General features: G+C 42.9%; 1 protein-coding gene across 6 annotated transcripts in view; it reads right to left on the bottom strand.

Annotated features, from left to right (window-relative positions):
* The window catches only part of ASB11 (ankyrin repeat and SOCS box containing 11), a 32,046-nt gene that overhangs the window by 9,146 nt on the left and 5,583 nt on the right, over positions 1–17,317 (bottom strand). For 5 of the 6 annotated variants that reach the window (XM_061408111.1, XM_061408113.1, XM_061408115.1 and 2 more), the window contains 3 exons: positions 10,893–10,972; positions 5,914–6,021; positions 3,072–3,222 (listed from right to left, as the gene is read on the bottom strand). In XM_061408111.1, the coding sequence (XP_061264095.1) occupies positions 3,072–3,222; positions 5,914–6,021; positions 10,893–10,972 (339 nt within the window). Of the gene's footprint in view, positions 1–3,071; positions 3,223–5,913; positions 6,022–10,892; positions 10,973–14,324; positions 14,529–17,317 lie in introns of those variants that run through there. The other variant, XM_061408116.1, reaches the window with a different exon arrangement.

Genomic DNA, 17,317 nt, shown 5'->3' with positions numbered 1-17,317 from the left:
CCAAGGTAGAGAAGGCAATGGCACCCCACTCCAGTACTCTTGCCTGGAAAATCCCATGGACAGAGGAACCTGGTGGGCTGCAGTCCATGGTGTCGCTAAGAGTCGGACACGACTGAGCAACTTCACTTTCACTTTTCATTGTCATGCATTGGAGAAGGAAATGGCAACCCACTCCAGTGTTCTTGCCTGGAGAATCCCAGGGACAGGGGAGCCTGGTGGGATGCCGTCTATGGGGTCGCACAGGGTCAGACACGACTGAAGCAACTTAACAGCAGCAGCAGCAGATCCAAGGCCCAACCCTGACCCATCCCTCTCCATTACAAATCTCTCCTCTTCTTTCAACATGCATGTAAGATTGGGTGGATGGCCATGCCATGCACCTCCTTATTTTGGTTAACCTGGAAGACTCCTATGATATTTAATAAAAAGCTTAAAGTATAAAATCTATTCAAATGCACTTTAGTGGCTAAGTTTAGCGGCTAACAAGAACTATATAAGCAAGAAATATCCTTCGAGAGTTGGCCCCATTAATAGACAGACATGATTAATTTGAAGCATATGAACGATTTGTTTGGGAGCAATTGCTTCTGAGGTATTGATGGGAGTTTTACAAAGAGTTTGTTCTTTTTAGAAGGTTTAAATGTTTCCTTAAAAAAATCTTATTGTTGATTAGCTTAACCAACCTTTTCTTTATAGATGACATAAAAGTAAGCTTCATCAAGCCTGCCTGATTTATCACAAATTCTGAATTAAGCATAATTATGCATTAAACCTATAAATAAAGATTCTGCAAATTCAAAACTATTTGTTCAACTAAGTAATTTTATACCTGGATTATAGCATTAATCTGTCAAAGTAGTAACTCAGACTGACCGCCCCCCTCCACTTGTTTAGAGGTTTAAAGCTGTAAGAATTCAGAAATAATATCTAATCAGGACCTAAAACTGCCTGGTAAATACAGTGCATCTAATAAACATTTTAAAATAATTCCTGTCCCTTTTTTTACAGAAGAAATTGAATCTAGCTTGAGTTAAATTTAAGTATTCTCAGGAAGATTTTTAGTCAAATGACTGGCACTAATATAGTATCTAGAATAATAAATTTGCTATTTGTTCTTCTGTTCTGCGGACATTGGGCCCTAACATGTTTTTATGACAGAAAAAAAATGTGAGGAGACACATGAACTCTTTGTTTACGATAAGTATATATATATATATATGTATGTATATATATGTTACACACATAGATACCAAGCACTTTATATATAACCATCTAAACACTGCAGAACTACTTAATTCAAACCATTCCCAATATTTATCCATTTTAAAACTTGTGGATGGAAATGCAAATAATAGATTAAACTTTACTTCAAATCAAAATTTAAAACATTTTAAACACTTTCATTTCATTTCCAGAGTAACTATTTCCCTACAACTTAAAGGACTTACTTTAAGTTTGGGAAATAATCAGCATCAATTATTAAGAAATGTTTATCAAATATGTATAGGACATCAAAACCATAGAGATTTTACATTGAGATTTGGGGATTTTGTATCATTTATAGTGTGTGTTTGTGTGTGTGTGTGTACGGGCACGTGTCTGTGTGCATGTGTGTGTGTGCACGCGTACTCAGTCATGTCTGATTCTTTGCAATCCCATAAACTATAGCCCACCAGGCTCCTCTGTCCACGGGATTTTCCAGGCAAGAATACTGGAGTGGGTTGCCACTTCCTTCTCCAGGAGTTCTTCCCAACCCAGAGATCAAACCAAGTCTTTGGCATTGCAAGAGGATTCTTTACCACTGTGCCACCTGGGAAGCCCTATCATTGATAGTAATCCTCTGCAAAAAAAACAATAATAATACTTTTACCAAGTGACAGGTTTAACAACCTAGGACAAATCTTTCATTACTGCCTTTTGAAATACTTTAATCCTCATTATACCAGCAAAAATCACTGTTCTACAGTGTTCTAACTTCTCCATTGTATTTCTTTTTTTTAATTAAAATTTTTAAAAAACTTTGATTGTACTACACAGCTTGCAGGATCTCAGTTCCCGACCAGGGACTGAACCTGGGCCCCAGCAGTGAAAGAGCCAATGCCACCTAAGCACTATGCCACCAGTCAACTCCCTCCACTGTACTTCTGATCTCAACATAAGAGAACATCTCCACTGCTGGTTAACAGAAATGGTGTTCTTTGGGTGTTACCTCTGACAAATGGTGTTGGCCTTTCGATGGCTCTTCTTGTTCACGTCTAGTCTATGCACATAGGTATCTATGTGGCTAAGTCAGGTCTTAGTTGTGGCATGCAGAATCTTTAGTTGCGGCACATGGATCTAGCTCCCTGACCAGGGATCCGAACTCAGGCCATCGGAACCAGGAGCCCAGAGTCTCAGTCACTAAACCACCAGGGAAGTCTCTGCACATCATTTTCTAATTCCTTAATTTTACTCTTTCCATCATTTCTATGAGAATATAGAAATCTAGAGTCCATTCAAGGTTTCCAATGGCATGTTTTTTAAAGCTGGAACTTTTTTTCAAGAACTAATGACCTCGAGAGCCATCAGCTCATCTAGAATATATTGCTTGTTGTGGACGGTCACCTTTAATCTTCCATTAGAGAAACGATTAGCCTGGGCTTTCAGACACTTTCATAATTAATTTTATAGTCGTGGTTGATGTTTTACAGGCTTTGGGGCATGAGCTGTTCTTTTCTAGTGAGGACAGAGACAGAAACACAGCACAATTCATGGAAGTTACCCCTGTACGCATAACTCCACCAGCTCCCACCCAAACACCAGCAAAGAGCCTCAAGTAAGGCCGACTCAGAGACTGAGCCCAGGAAACAGGGCATCTGAGGCAGCCAACCATTCCCAGTTCTAAGAAAGGCTATGTCATTCCCCGGTGTTATTTCCTATTGAAGTTACTGCTGTAGGATTAATTAAGCCACACCTAGTCTCCTGGTGAAGAAGGTCTGGGAGATCGTTGCAAGGTGAACACTCTACCCTTGATTCATGCAGACTGAAGGGAGCCCCTCAATGTTGTGAGTGTGATGTGATGCCTCATTTACCTCTCTTCACTGCCTCGTGGATGGGTGAGGCCAGGTGCACCTCGAGCTGGGCCTTGGCGCCAAACTCCAGCAGCACGTTGACACACGCAGCACTGCCACTGCAGCAAGCATTAAAGAGGGGCGTGGCTCCATGAACTGTCACCCCATTGACCTAACGATGGCAAAGAGAGAACCAGACAGTTTGCACTTTCTTTCTCACCATCTCCCAGGGTGCATTCCTATGTAACTGCATGGGGAAATGTGCCATGCTGGTCAATGAGTGAGACAACTCTATGTCCTTACAGTATTGTGCTTTTTAGGTACCAGCAGTCTATCAACTGTCACCTATAAATAGCATCACAAGTGGGGCAAAAGGGGTCAGTTTTTTAAATGTATTCAGAGGTACTCTAGAGCTTCTTAGGAGCCTCCTGGCTACTGAGGAGTGGTCCTATATTGGGGTGTAGAACACGGTCTCTGGAACAACTACGGCTGGTGTTCAGATCCCAGCTCTCTTTTACGTGCTCAGAGATCTTGCTTGGGATAGTAGCCTCCAGTGCCTGGGTTTCCTTATCTGTAAAATGAGGACCATAAAAGAAATGACCTCATGAGGTTACTGGGTGGATCAGCTGAGTTCCTATATGTGAAACACCTAGAACATTGCCTGGTGCCCAATAAGCATTCAATAAACATCTGCAACAACAATTATCTCCACTTTCCATTCATATGGAGCTGACTCCCCCTCCCAGTCATGAACAAACACGTCAGGAATGGAAAGTACTATAGAAATCATCTAGCGTACGGTCCCAGAATCTGTGCTTACAAAAAAATCTCCTCAGTGATTCCCCCATAGTTCTTTCTTGCCACAGATTTCCTTTCTGGTCTATTATAATCCACACAAATTGCATATGCCAAAATGACTCCTGAAGAGATTGTGACCAGGAAAAATACACAAAGAAAACAGCCACCAACATGGTGTCTTTACACAGATGTAGAGAACAGTCTTTTGGACTCCGTGGGAGAAAGTGAGGGTGGGATGATATGTGAGAATAGCAATGAAACATGTATATTATCATATGTGAAACAGATCGCCAGTCCAGGCTTGATGCATGAGACAGGGTGCTCAGGGCCGGTGCACTGGGATGACCCCTGAGGACACCCATGGCTGATTCATGTCAATGTATGGCAAAAACCACTACAATACTGTAAAGTAATTAGCCTGCAATTAAAATAAATAAATTAAGTAAAAAAAACAACCCATGGTGTCTTTAACCAACCTCAGTGCCTTCCAGAGATCAAACTGTCTTGTTTCAGAAACAAGATTATTTCCCCACAATGCCAGGATAGCCCCCATTGAATTGGAAAGTTAAATAAGATACTAAGATGGCAGAGACAAACAAGGACAGGGACAAGTGTAGGTAAATTCATACACTCTAGGGATTCCTGGGATGTTGTGATTAATCAGATGGGGAGATGGAAGAATGAAGATGACTTCAGGTTTGGGGCTGCAAATCCAAGAGAAGGAGCTGGTCCTAGAGGGAAGATCATGATAAGCACAGTTTCAGATGCACCAAGCTCAAGGTACCCATGGAACTGCCAATTTTGAGGAATTTTCTATTAATAAATCAAATTTCTCTTATTCCTCTCTTATTCTGATCTGTATGTTAAATAAGATAATATTTACTGACCGTTCCCTCATGAGACTGCCAAAGACAAGAGACCATGTTGTTCTCTTTTCTTTGTCCCCCACAGAACCTCCAAGAGGCTCCTCAATTTCTCACCTGTGACTCCAGTCACCTAGCTTAACAGGAAATGGCCCCCACCCAACCTTGCCCCCAGAGAACCTAATGAACATACACAACCACTGTGGCATCAGGAAAATCACTGCCTAAGGACGATTGTTACATTCAGTTCTACAAGTAGAAACCCAACTTCCATATAAAATGCAAAGATCTTCATTAAGCACTTAAAAACGTTACAGTTCACAAAGAAAAGAATATAAGGGTTGAGTTTAAAAATGAAATTAACATCAAAACAATATCTGGTGCTAATGCAACACTGTAAATCATATCCTCCAATCAAAATTTTTAAAAACCAGTATCTGGTAACTAAATAAAGGTCACTGAGATTTTCACAAGTATTAAATTCATAATTCTATTCTGATATCTGTACTACATACAGCCCCTCAGTCACTCCTTGAAAAGGAGAGAATTTTAAAGTTCACTTTGTACTGCTTTTCCATGGTACTATTTTATTACAAGCTCATTTAATCTGCTAATTTTGCTCAATAAAAATCGTTGTGGGTGTACAACGCTGAATTAAAAGTGGTTTTTGTTCTTTTAAAGGTTTTTAAAATAAATTTTCCAAGATCAGTTTTCAAATGAATTTCACTCGGGCTGTTTTTTTTTTACCCCCAAGTTAATATCAGTTTTGAATGAGTTCTGTGAATTACCTCATCTGAACATTTGCACAGGAACATAGAGGCCATAGCTCAGTTGGTAAGGAATCTGCCTGCAATGCAGGAGACCCAGTGTCGATTCCTGGGTTGGGAAGATCCCCTGGAGAAGGAAATGGCAACCCACTCCAGTATTCTTGCCTGGAGAATCCCATGGACAGATGAGCCTGACGGGCTACAGTCTGTGGGGTTGCAAGAGTTGGACACAACTTAGCAGCTAAACTACTACTACTAAAGAGGCTGAAGAAAGGAATATACCAGCAGTATTTTCCTGACCATCCAAGAACATGTGCCCAGATGGGCCAGGCCTGCACACCCCACTGCAGATAAGCGCATTCTGGAAGGTGATGGGTCTTTAAGGATTAGAAGCTGTCCCAGGGCACCGAACCCACAGGCAGGGCTGCTACTCACGTGGGCACCGTTCTCCAGCAAGGCCTTAGCGCAGGCCACATGTCCGCCAAGGCACGCCTCGTGGAGAGAAGAGACCCGGTTAATTGTTACCAGGTTCACATTGACGCCCTACAATTTGGAGAGAAGTGGGTTAAAGGCTGTGTCAGCAGTAAGAATGGAAACAAGGTTGTGGGTCTTGTTGGTCAAGTGTTCAGACTGCAGATACCATCTTGAGAGGAGTAGAGGCCATGACCAGGGAAATCGAAACATGGCTAGGAGCCTCTGATTCACTGATTCAGCGAAAGTTCACTCAGTACTCTGGACCGGGCAATGTGCCAGCATTTGGAGCTTCAAAGCTTATAACACGGATCTCTCCTCTAAAAGCTTAGTGGGGAGACAGAAATCGTGGTGGGGTAGGGTGGGGTGGGGAAACCCAGCCAGAACACTGCTATTCATATATTGGCTGCAGACCTTCCACAGCTAAACAGACTTGACAGGCACCTTGTTCCCTGTAAGACACGCACCCTGTTTGGTAATCAAGGACTTTCTGGCTCCCTTCTTCTTCATCTCGTACTTCTTCCTTCGTCTTCCTCATCTACCCACTTCCCCTTTCTTCCTCCGCCTCTGTCACATGTGGACTCTTTCTGATCCAGGTGGCAGAGTCCCAGGGTGGGGGGGCGGGGGGTACAACTGGATTTGGCACAGAAGGATGCCGCTCAGGCTCAAGAGTAGTCAATACAGCAGACAGTGCTCCTGGGATTCCAGTGCCGTAGTAGCAGTGATGCTGACCGTCACACCTCCACTGACACTCATCTCCTTCCTCAGATCCCAACATCTACGCCCAGCCCTAGCACGTCTGCCCTTCCATCCTGCTGTGCTCCACTTCCCTCCCCTTGGAGTCCACGTGAGAGATGCTAGGCTCAACCTAGCTGCCAGCCAGTGCTGACTTCATGCCCTGATTCTATTTTTTTGGGGGGGAGGGGGCTGCACTGTGGCATGTGGGAACTTAGTTCCCCAACCAGGGCCTGAACCTGCGCCCCGTGCTCCCTGTATTGAAGTACGGAGTCAGCCACTGGACTGCCAGGGAAATCCCCATGTCTTGATTCTAACAACTTAGTCCTTACGCTTCCCCATGATCACCATGGGGATAAGTCTTTAGTCTGTAAAAGCATTTAGGTTCTGCCAGGACCCAGTCAAGCTGTGCTTTTGATTTCCTGCCTCATAACTGACCTACTGAAACCCTCCAAAACCCAGTGCATGATCCTGAACCCCAAAGCCCAATCTGTTCCCACCCCTCTTACCAGACCTCCACGGTGCTGGCTGCATCCCTCCAGTGACCAGCAGCTGGGACTGCCCACTGTGCCTCCTGGTCTGTCCATGTTTATGTCCTGAGTATGACGTCATTACCCGAGATGTGCTATGTATTTACAATTGGATATCTAATACAAGGTTTCTTTTCCTTTTCCCATATATGTTTTAAGAAAATAAAAATTACAGCATGTTAAAAAGTAGTCCACAAGAAATTTCCTGGCAGACCAGTGGTTAGGACTCCGTGCTTTCACTGCTGAGTGCCCCCTCCAACCTCGCTCCCAGTTCAATCCCTGGTCGGGCAACCAGAATCCCGCAAGCCCTGGAGCTTGGCCCAAAATAGTCCACAAGGTGGCAGCAGTGCGCTAGGAAAAAACATTGGTCCCGTGCAAACTCTCAGAATCCCTGGACTTGTACAATGCTGGAACTCTTGAGAGTCCCTTGGACTGCAAGGAGATCCAACCAGTCCATCCTAAAGGAAATAAATCCTGAATATTCATTGGAAGGACTGATGCTGAAGCTCCAATACTTTGGCCACCTGATGCGAAGAGCTGACTCATCAGAAAAGACCCTGATGCTGAGAGAGACTGAGGGCAGGGGAAAAAGGGGACGACAGAGGATGAGATGGTTGGATGGCATCGACTCGATGGACATGGGTTTGAGCAAGTTCCGTGAGTCGGTGATGGACAGGGAAGCCTGGTGTGCTGCGGTCCATGGGGTCGCAAAGAGTCAGACATGACTGAGCAATTGAACAACAACAAGAAACAGTGGACGGGCCTGAAAGATGAGCTACAGAGAATCACATGAGAAAACGGAGGAGCAGAGTTCAAACGACTGATAAAGATTTGAGGTTTCCAAGCTGTCGGTGACAGCCAGTGTGATCATCATAAGCTCCCGATCCTTGGTTTAATGTTTTGCTCAGAGCACATCAAACTATCTGTATGTAAAACAGAGTAGAAAATAGAATAATCCAATGTTTACCAGTGTGTAAGGGTAAATAAGTGGGGATGTGCTATGAAAAAGCTGAAAAATTCTCCATGAGGAATGCTCTTTACATTTTGAAGGACACTATAGAAACCAACATGCTTTTGAAGTACAGTTAAAAATAAAGTGCTAAAAGCAATGTGATAGCCTGGACTGGATCCTGGAAAAGAAAAAGGAGCTTAGTGGGAAGACTGGTGTCATACCAGTACTCTGCAGTTTAGTTAGTGGTGTTCTACTAATGTTCATTTCTTATTTTTGACTAGTTACCAGGGTTATGTACAGTTGGGTGAAGGGTATGCTGGAACTCTGTGTACTATCTTTGCAACTCTTCTTTAAAAGTGTTCTAAAAGAAAAAGTGTATTTACTAATTGGAGTAGGAAATGGCAACCCACTCCAATAGTATTTTTGCCTGGAGAATTCCATGAACAGAGGATGGTTACAGTCCAAAAACTAATAAAAATATTGAGGTAAGGAAATCACTTTTCACTGTGTATGTTTTTCTGTCCTTTAAATTTTTCTTTTCTTTTTTTGTCTGTGAGGCATGCGCGACTCCAGCCCCCGACCATGGATCAAACCCACGCTCCATGCACTGGCAGCACAGAGTCTCAACCACCGGACCACCAGGGAGGTTCCTATCATTTTAATTTTTAAGCTATGTAAATATGTCACATATGAAAAATACTCCAACCAAGTAACATTTTAAGTGCTTAATGACTGAGGAGGAGGAGAGAAATAGATGACATAGATTAAGAAGTACCAACCTTTGGTTACAAAACAAATGAGTCATGGGGATGAAATGTACAGTATGGGAAATATAGTCAATAATTCTGTGATATCTTTAGTGACAGAGGATAACTAGACCTCTCATGGTAATTATTTTGAAATGTACAGAAAGAGCAAGTGACTATGTGGTGTAATAGGAACTAACAAAGTGTTGTAGGTCAATTATACTTCAAAAGCAAATGAACTTACAGAAAAAGAGATCAGATTTGTGGTTACCAGAGCAGAGGATGGGGGTGAGATCTGGATGGAGGGAGTCAAAAGGTACAAACTTCCAGGGATGGAGGGAGTCAAAAGGTACAAACTTCCAGGGATAAGTACTAGGGATGTAATGTACAACATGATGAATAGAATGAACACTGCTGTGTGTCATATATGAAAGTTAAGAGAGTAAATACTGAAAGTTCTCATCACAAGGGAAAGAAGTTTTTCAGTGTGGGATCTATGTGAGACAACAGATGCTCACTAAACTTACTGTGGTAATCATTCCACGATGTGTGTAAGTCAAATCATTATGCTGTACACCTTAAACTTATACAGTGCTCTTGGCCAATTATATCAATAAAACTGGAAGGAAAAAAATCAAACCAAATTATAAGTACTTAAAAATAAATGAGCAAGTGATAAAATCAAGTGCAAAGTCCATCCAACTGGCAGTACTGTTTTCCTTTTGCTTCTACTTTCTTAAGAAGTAACACAACTCAAGGGAGAAAAGGAAAAAAAGGCACACACACACAGAGAAAAAGAGCAGTGTGTCCAGCTGTTTCAATTCAAAATAAGAAAGCCAGCTTTGGTGGTACCTAGGATGTGGGGGAAAAGCTCTAATGACTTACTTCCTCTGTACACACACAGACTCTAAAACAAAGTAATGGACTGTGGATGCTTTCATCCACCTCACAGATACTTACTATTCATGGTGCTGTGGACAGTCATAAATAAAATAGCCTTAGTAACTGTGATTTGAATAAATCTTTCCTAAGGAGTAAGATCTACCCACTTGTTGACCTATTTCATGTTTGCTCTTGAAATAGTGGATCATCAGGTAGTGAACCTCTAAGATGGCTCCCAGTGATCAAGATAGCTCCTGCCCCGTGGTACTGGCTCACTTGTATACTCTACTCCCCTTGGGTGTGGGCAGGATTTACTGACTCCCAGCTAATGAAGAGAATATGGCAGAAGCAATCAGATGTCACTTTGGAGATAGGCTACAGGCTATGTACTGAGACTTCCTCCTTAGGCTGTCTCTCATGATGTCTATGGAAGAAGCCAGCTACCATCTCGTGACACAGTCCCAAGGTGAGCCCCATGCGTCAAGGCATTGAAAATGGCCAACAACTTCATAAGTGAAGTTAGAACCAGGTCCTTCCCTTGGTCAAGCTCTGAGATGACTGGAGCCCTGTCTGACACTCTGCAGCCTGAACCACCTTGGTTCTGGCTCTAAGAGATTTGGAGCCAAAGAGACATGGAGCCAGAACCACCCAGCTAAGCTGCTCCTTGGTCTATAGACACCATGAGAATCTAAGTGTTTGTCCTTTTCAGCCACTATGTTTCAAGATACTTTGTTGCAGAGCAATAGCTGATAAATGCAACCTCAAGGCTACTATTATTAAGGCACAATGGGAGAGAATAAGGTGAGTCAGTGCAACATAAGTTTGAGAGCATCCTCCATGAGCCTCATGGGGAAACGTTCTGTGATGCAAAAAAAGACCCAGAAGGGGAAGGATGGAAATGGGCAGAAAATCAACCAGTTCCCCAAGAAAGGAGAGGCAGGAGGAACAAACAGTGAGTTGGGAGAGGATACATCCATCTCAAACAGTTGTGCTGGGACCCAAATGGAGCCAGCAAGATCCCTGCTACCTTTAAAGCTGATTAAGAATAAAGCCTGATTATAGCACAAGCACAAAGGATCAAGTATTTCATTTACTTACTTGTGCAATTAAAGTTTTCAGGGCCAGTAGGCGCCCCTGAGCTGCCGCTTCATGAAGTGGAGACCGATCAGCCCAGCAATCTGAAATACACATCAAGCTGAGAGTCAAGATCAGGAGTACTCTTCCTCCTACTGTGAGGAGAGGAGGTCTGAGGGAAGAGGTGGGGAGGTGGCAGCTGCATCAGGTGTTCCAGTCAGCTGCTCTCAGGTGACACAGGGGTGTGGTGCTGTGCGTGGACAGGGAGCACAGACCATCTCTCCGGATTTGGAGGCAGTTTTCATAAGGAATACATTTCATTCAAATAAATACTGCCCAGTGATTGAATCCAGTAACTCCAAATAGGCAAAATGAAGGGCAGAGCTGGTTCATGAACTTTCCCACTTTCCTTCTGCCCCCACCTCCCGCCCTGCCTTCACTTCTACCCTAAGACTCAATACCCTGTATGCCAGAAAGGATAATCTTAAGGGATCAGGGAAAATGGTTTTGTTTGAAATCCCCTAGATAATTCTTTCCTTTTGGTAATGAAGCCAATCTGTTATCATTATGCAGAATGTTGTTGTTCAGATGACATAATTCTCCAAAGTTTATGGTGGGCAGTTTGAATGTGATGGATAAGCATGGGGCCAGTGGAGCCACTGCCTAGGATCAAGTCCTGCCTCAACCACTATCTCTGGCAAAATGCATGTTACAAAAATCATTTGAACCTCAATTTCCTGATCTGTAAAGTGGGGGACAGTAATCTAGTATTTAGCATGTTTTTTTGGTCTCTAAGTAGGCTGATAAAGTATATCCACAATGTTAAGTGCTCGAGAAAATGTATGATTAATAAGCACACATAGTAGGGTAGGGCTCTAAGAAACAACCTCAGAACTGCCTTACAAATATATTTTTCTTGTAATTGCTTGTCAAGAAACAAGACTAACCTGCTTAAACGTGCATTTGAGAAGCAACCTTCTATGAAACATGCCAAAGGCAATCATTTGTTTTGGAAGAAAACCTATACCAGTTTGCAAAATTTGGCCTTTCTTCAAATAACTCTGTTCTTGGTACACTGTCGAGCACGTCATACAGTTTGCATTTAACACAAAGGGTCTATCTTATCACCCTTTTCCAGATGATCCTGATGGTGCTAAGAACTCAGACCTTCCCATATCTGCAACCTTGACCAAAAAAAAAATCGCACCAGATTTTTATTTTCTCTAACCCTTTGGGTTATGAAAAGGGAAAAAGCTAGAATGGGTTCTACAGGGTTGTATTGAAATTGGAGCAATTAGAGCAACTGGTATGAAAATGTATGAATATTTTCAATATATGAATATGAAAATATTTTCAATATATGAATATTTTCAATATATGAAAAGATAGTGCTTACAGAACTATCTATGGGCTGAATGTGGGATCTGGTGACCCATCTGGTTCTCTATTTCTCTACAGATATATCAATATATCTATGCCTATAGTTAGATATACAGATGTATCTCGACAGATAGATTAGCACTGTCTGTGTTGTGAGGAAAACTAACCAGGACTCCTTGGAGAAATGGCTGATTCCAAGGCTAAGCCAGGAAAGATATAAGATGGGCTACAAATATCTTGTCAGAAAGTAAGTGCTCAATGAATGACTGGGAATGTCAAAAAGTACAGAAGGTGCCTTGAAGAGGATTCCACTGGCCAAATACAGGATGAATTGAGCATGAAAATAAATCATGATTATACCCAAGCAAAAATGGGAATCTCTAAGGCCTCACTGATATAAATATATTAATAGAGAGAAGAGGAAGTTCTTCCTCATAGTAGAACACCAACTTGAGACACGTAGGAGAAATCATAAGATCGGCCTCAAATGTTCTCCCCACAGAATAATTATACAGTTATCAAGGGAACAGGGGTAGGTGTACCGTTGAACAAACCCTTGCCTGGGGGGATCATGATGGAACCAACTGGCACAGTGCGCCGTCTGAGGCAATGCGATAAGCCACATCACGCACTACAGGAGGGAACACGGTGAGAAGAACACAGCGCCGCTTGGAACATTCCTACGCAAAACGCATAGCCTGTGTCTAATTATGAGGACACCGAGAACCAACTCAAACTGAGGGACATTCTCAAAAATAACTGGCCCGTAGCCAGACTGAAGGAGGCTGATGGGACATGACATCTAAAGACAATATGGCTGCCTGGATTGGATCCACTAGAATGGGCTCTACAGGGTAATATTGAAATTGGAGCAATTAGAGCAACTGGTATGAAAATGTGATTTTCAATATATGAAAAGATAGTGCTTACAGAAATATCTATGGGCTGAATGTGGGATTTGGTGACCCATTTGGTGACCCATCTGGTTTTCTATTTCTCTACAGATATATATCTATATCAAGGATTATTAACGGGACAGTTGGGTAAATGTGAATGTAGACTGGGCAAAGAGAAGTGGGAATTCTTTGTACCACTTTAGTTCCAAAATAAAAAGTATATCTATTTATATCTATCTCATCTATCTAATCACTGGTGAATTGCATATTCCTGATACGTAGAATGCTTTTTCTAGAAAAACAGACCAAAAATTTAACCTGAAAATATGTTTTTATCTCGCTTGTTCTTGAGTCAGTTAAGCTGATGAGTGGATTTTTAAATCTCTTTGGACACTGATCATTTGCATAAGCTGGGAATAATGAGATAATGTATGCAAAGAATCCTCAATAGTCAGCCTTGGTTTTCTTTGACTACATCTCCATCTCATTCAATATAAGACGTATCGCCCTCACCTCACTGCACTCGGAGATGCACAACCACTGGGGTTGGCAGGGTTGTCTTCCTCTATGGATGGCAACTCAGTGCCCTGGCCAATGTAAAAAGCAAACCCACAGTCGTGGCTTGGTTATTCTTGTGTCCTAACAATAACCAGTCAACCTGAGTCACCTGAAGGCACTCTTAAGTATTTGCTTAAAACCAAGATTTAAATGGCAACTTGCTATTATGAGAATAATTCTAGCAATATTAACTTAGAATAGCAACATGAAATGGCCTTATCTAAAACCTGCCTCCAAACAGACTTTGATGTCTCCTTTCCTGCTAGGAAAGACCATTCCCTGGTAACTCAGAAGTTAAAGTGTCTGCCTGGAATGTGGGAGACCCGGGTTCGATCCCTGGGTCGGGAAGATCCCCTGGAGAAGGAAATGGCACCCTACTCCAGTACTCTTGCCTGGAGAATCTCACGGAGGGAGGAGCCTTGTAGGCTACAGTCCATGGGGTCGCAAAGAGTCGGACACGACTGAGCAACTTCACTTCACTTCCATCAGGCCCCTAAGACCCACACCACACACACAGCCTGGACCAATCTCTCAAAATGTCACACCGATGAAGTAGCCAGACACAGAAAAGGATATGCCGCATGATTCCATCTCCACAAAGTACAAAAGGGGCCAGACTCACCTGGGGTGTTTGGAGTCAAAAGCACCATAGTTTGTGCACTTATCTGTATTTATATCCTACTGCCAGAAAGCGATTTCAAAACCACCCGTCTACTGCTCCATCCGATTTAACTGTCATCTCCACTCTACCCACACTCGGCAAGAGGTGGCCGTCTCTCCGCCCAAGAAGGCCAACATGTTCTCACACAGGTCCCCACTTCCTTCTTGACATGCCAGCTCCTCTGGTACCATGGGGGTGGGGAGAGGCGAGGGGGATGGGGACCCACCTTCCCAGGGGCCTGGAAGGAGGCCAGTCTTGCCCACTGGGCCTCAATGACAGGTCTCACTCCTGGTTCCCATGCTAGCTCTCCGCACTGGGGCTCCCTCCTGGGCCGCTGCCCTACATACTGGCCTTGACCACCTCTCCTCCTGTGCCCCATCCGTGCTGCATCCTCTGATGCCCACAACTCCCCTCTCACCAGGCTGGCGAGGCTGAGGCAAGCCTGCAGGCCACCTTGCGATCCTTGGAGGAAAAGAGAACAGTGATCCTGGGCTTGTCTGCTCACCACTCTCCAGTTCTTACTCCCAGCTGAGGAGCACAGGGGCACTTCAGTGAGTCACCTGCCTAAACAGACTCCCGGCTTTACAGTGAAATGCCAGGCTCCCCTCCTTCCTGGTTCCAACTGATCTAAACTTGCTTCCTTCTGGACACTCCATCTCTAGGCTCTCAAGATAGGAGGGAACAGTCCAAATGTACAACAAACCCTTTGCCCCACCTCAGATCTTATTTCTGGTTAAGTGGCAGGAACAGGACTGAAATGCAAGGTTTTGAGAATTGAGAACACACCCTCTTTTGGTTTTAAGAGCTAGTGCTTTTTCCACCCTGCTCATCCTTCTGGTGGACTGACTCGTGGGGAACCCTTTGCTGTATGCCTCTTCTCTCTGTAAATCACATGAAATAAATCAAGTAGATTGCCTTCAGTGTGGAAGTCATTTCGTTTTCCCAACTGGAAATAAAGCCACTCTCAGGGAAGTCACCTTCCCAGTCACTGTTTCCCATCACTTGCTTCAAAGGACCTTGAAGAGTATTCATAAAAAACCCTTTTCCAGAAACTCTATGGTGGGCTCTTCTGTTTTTCTAATTCCCAACACACAGTCTCTTGCTCTTATCATTCTTGTTTTGCAAATTGGAGCTAATTGTGAGAAATTGATGATAGAAGTTATTTGGCAGCTAGAGAGTTTTTCCATTCCTTTCAGGAAATATGCATCTAAGCTCTCCAAATAAATGAATGCTGAAGTAGGAATCAGCCCTTCGCTTCTGAGGCAGTCTATTTTTAGTTATTTGGCAGGCTTCCTGTGTCACAGGGCCACGGGCACATTTTGAAGATAAGTTTACTTTACCAATATGTTTACTTGTTCCTGATGAGGTGTATGGAAAATGTTCAAGTACTTTTTCATTTCCCCCTTTGACTTTTTCTCAGAATGTGATTTATATCTCTGGTTCTCAGGCTCTTTTAATAACAATTTCATGACAACATCCAAAACCATAGATTTCAAGAACAAAATGGGTTCAGATGGAATACGGTTGTCCAAGTTCCAGGTATTCAAGATAAAAATCAATTATTAATTATTTGCAATTTTACCCTTCCTAATTTCAACAAGTATTTGAGACGACTGGTTTATTTATTTAAAAAAAAAAATTGCCTGACTGGTTATCATCTCTAGTGCCCATGGAGCAATATTTATTCTTTCTATTCAGGTTCCAAAATCATATGAAGGAAAATCTTCTCCAACAGCATTTAGCGAAAAAAGAAAATTTCAAAAGAATTTTGGGTGTGAATCAAAATACAGGTAAGAACCTAATAGAATTAAATAATATTTTAAGGAAAACAAAGGTAACTGGAAAAGACATAAGAAATGCCCCCAGTTAAAATGCACACTCTCTTGAACACTCAGTTCTGGTCAAAAGATGAACTACTGTCAATGAACATCGTTCTGTAGTGAGTCAGAAAGAAGCTTCCTTTGCACCCATTAGGAGTCAAGAGAGTTGAGCAGATGACAGGTTGGGTGGCAGAGCCCTGCTGAGGACTGTCAGTCCCAACGTGGGACAGCCAGCAGGCACTGTGATCCATAACCACTCAGAGGATGGGTGGGCCGAGGCTTGCGGAGACAAGCACCGACACTGGAGGTGGAGGCCGGGCAAGAATGGACTGAAGGCAGGAAAAAAACCGGTGATGTGGGAAGGACAGGAAAAAGGAGTCAAGGTGATGAGTCAGGCAGAGGCGTGGCCATCAAATCAAGGTCAGTCAGTCCTTTGAATTTAGAAAAACAAGAAGGACAACTGATTTTAGGCAAAACACTTAGAAGAGAATTCATTCTTTTTTCCAAGGGTGTAATTCCACTATCTCTTATCTGCAACTGTAAAATTCCCCAAATTCTGAAAACCAAGTCTTTCCCCAGTTGTATCCAAGATCCTTTGGCAGTAAAACATGGTCATGACTCAGGTTTAACAACCTATTATTTTTAATTTGTATTTTCACTTAGTGTGAATATTGATACTTTCACTATAGAAATATTGAAACCTTTGACTGCAGGAGGCAGCTCCAGGCTCTGCTGGGAATGCTGTGGTAATATCCAGTATACACACTGGGTAATCCTTTTCAGTATCCCCCACATGCCTGAATCCTGAAACGTGTCTGGCCCAAGGGTTGTGAATAACAAATTATCAACCTGAATCTACACTTTATTTTTTATCAAGTTTGATGACCAAGTTACTGTACTAAATATAGAGCTTCAGTTCTGGCCAAATTAGCAAAGGTTGAAAAATCATACACGTCCCTCAGGAGAGAGACTGTGTCTAGAGAAACATCTGTGGGCTGAAGGTGGGGCTGGTGAGGCATCAGGTGCTGGAGATATGAGAATATCAAGGGTCAGTAACAATGTTTCGAACTCCAAAATATGTATCTATTACTGACAAATTACACAAAGAAGCCTGAAAAAACTAAAAACCGCCAC

Source organism: Bos javanicus, chromosome X (genome assembly GCF_032452875.1).
Source record: "Bos javanicus breed banteng chromosome X, ARS-OSU_banteng_1.0, whole genome shotgun sequence".
NCBI classification, from domain to species: domain Eukaryota; kingdom Metazoa; phylum Chordata; class Mammalia; order Artiodactyla; family Bovidae; genus Bos; species Bos javanicus.
This window is presented reverse-complemented; position numbering and strand designations above follow the sequence as displayed.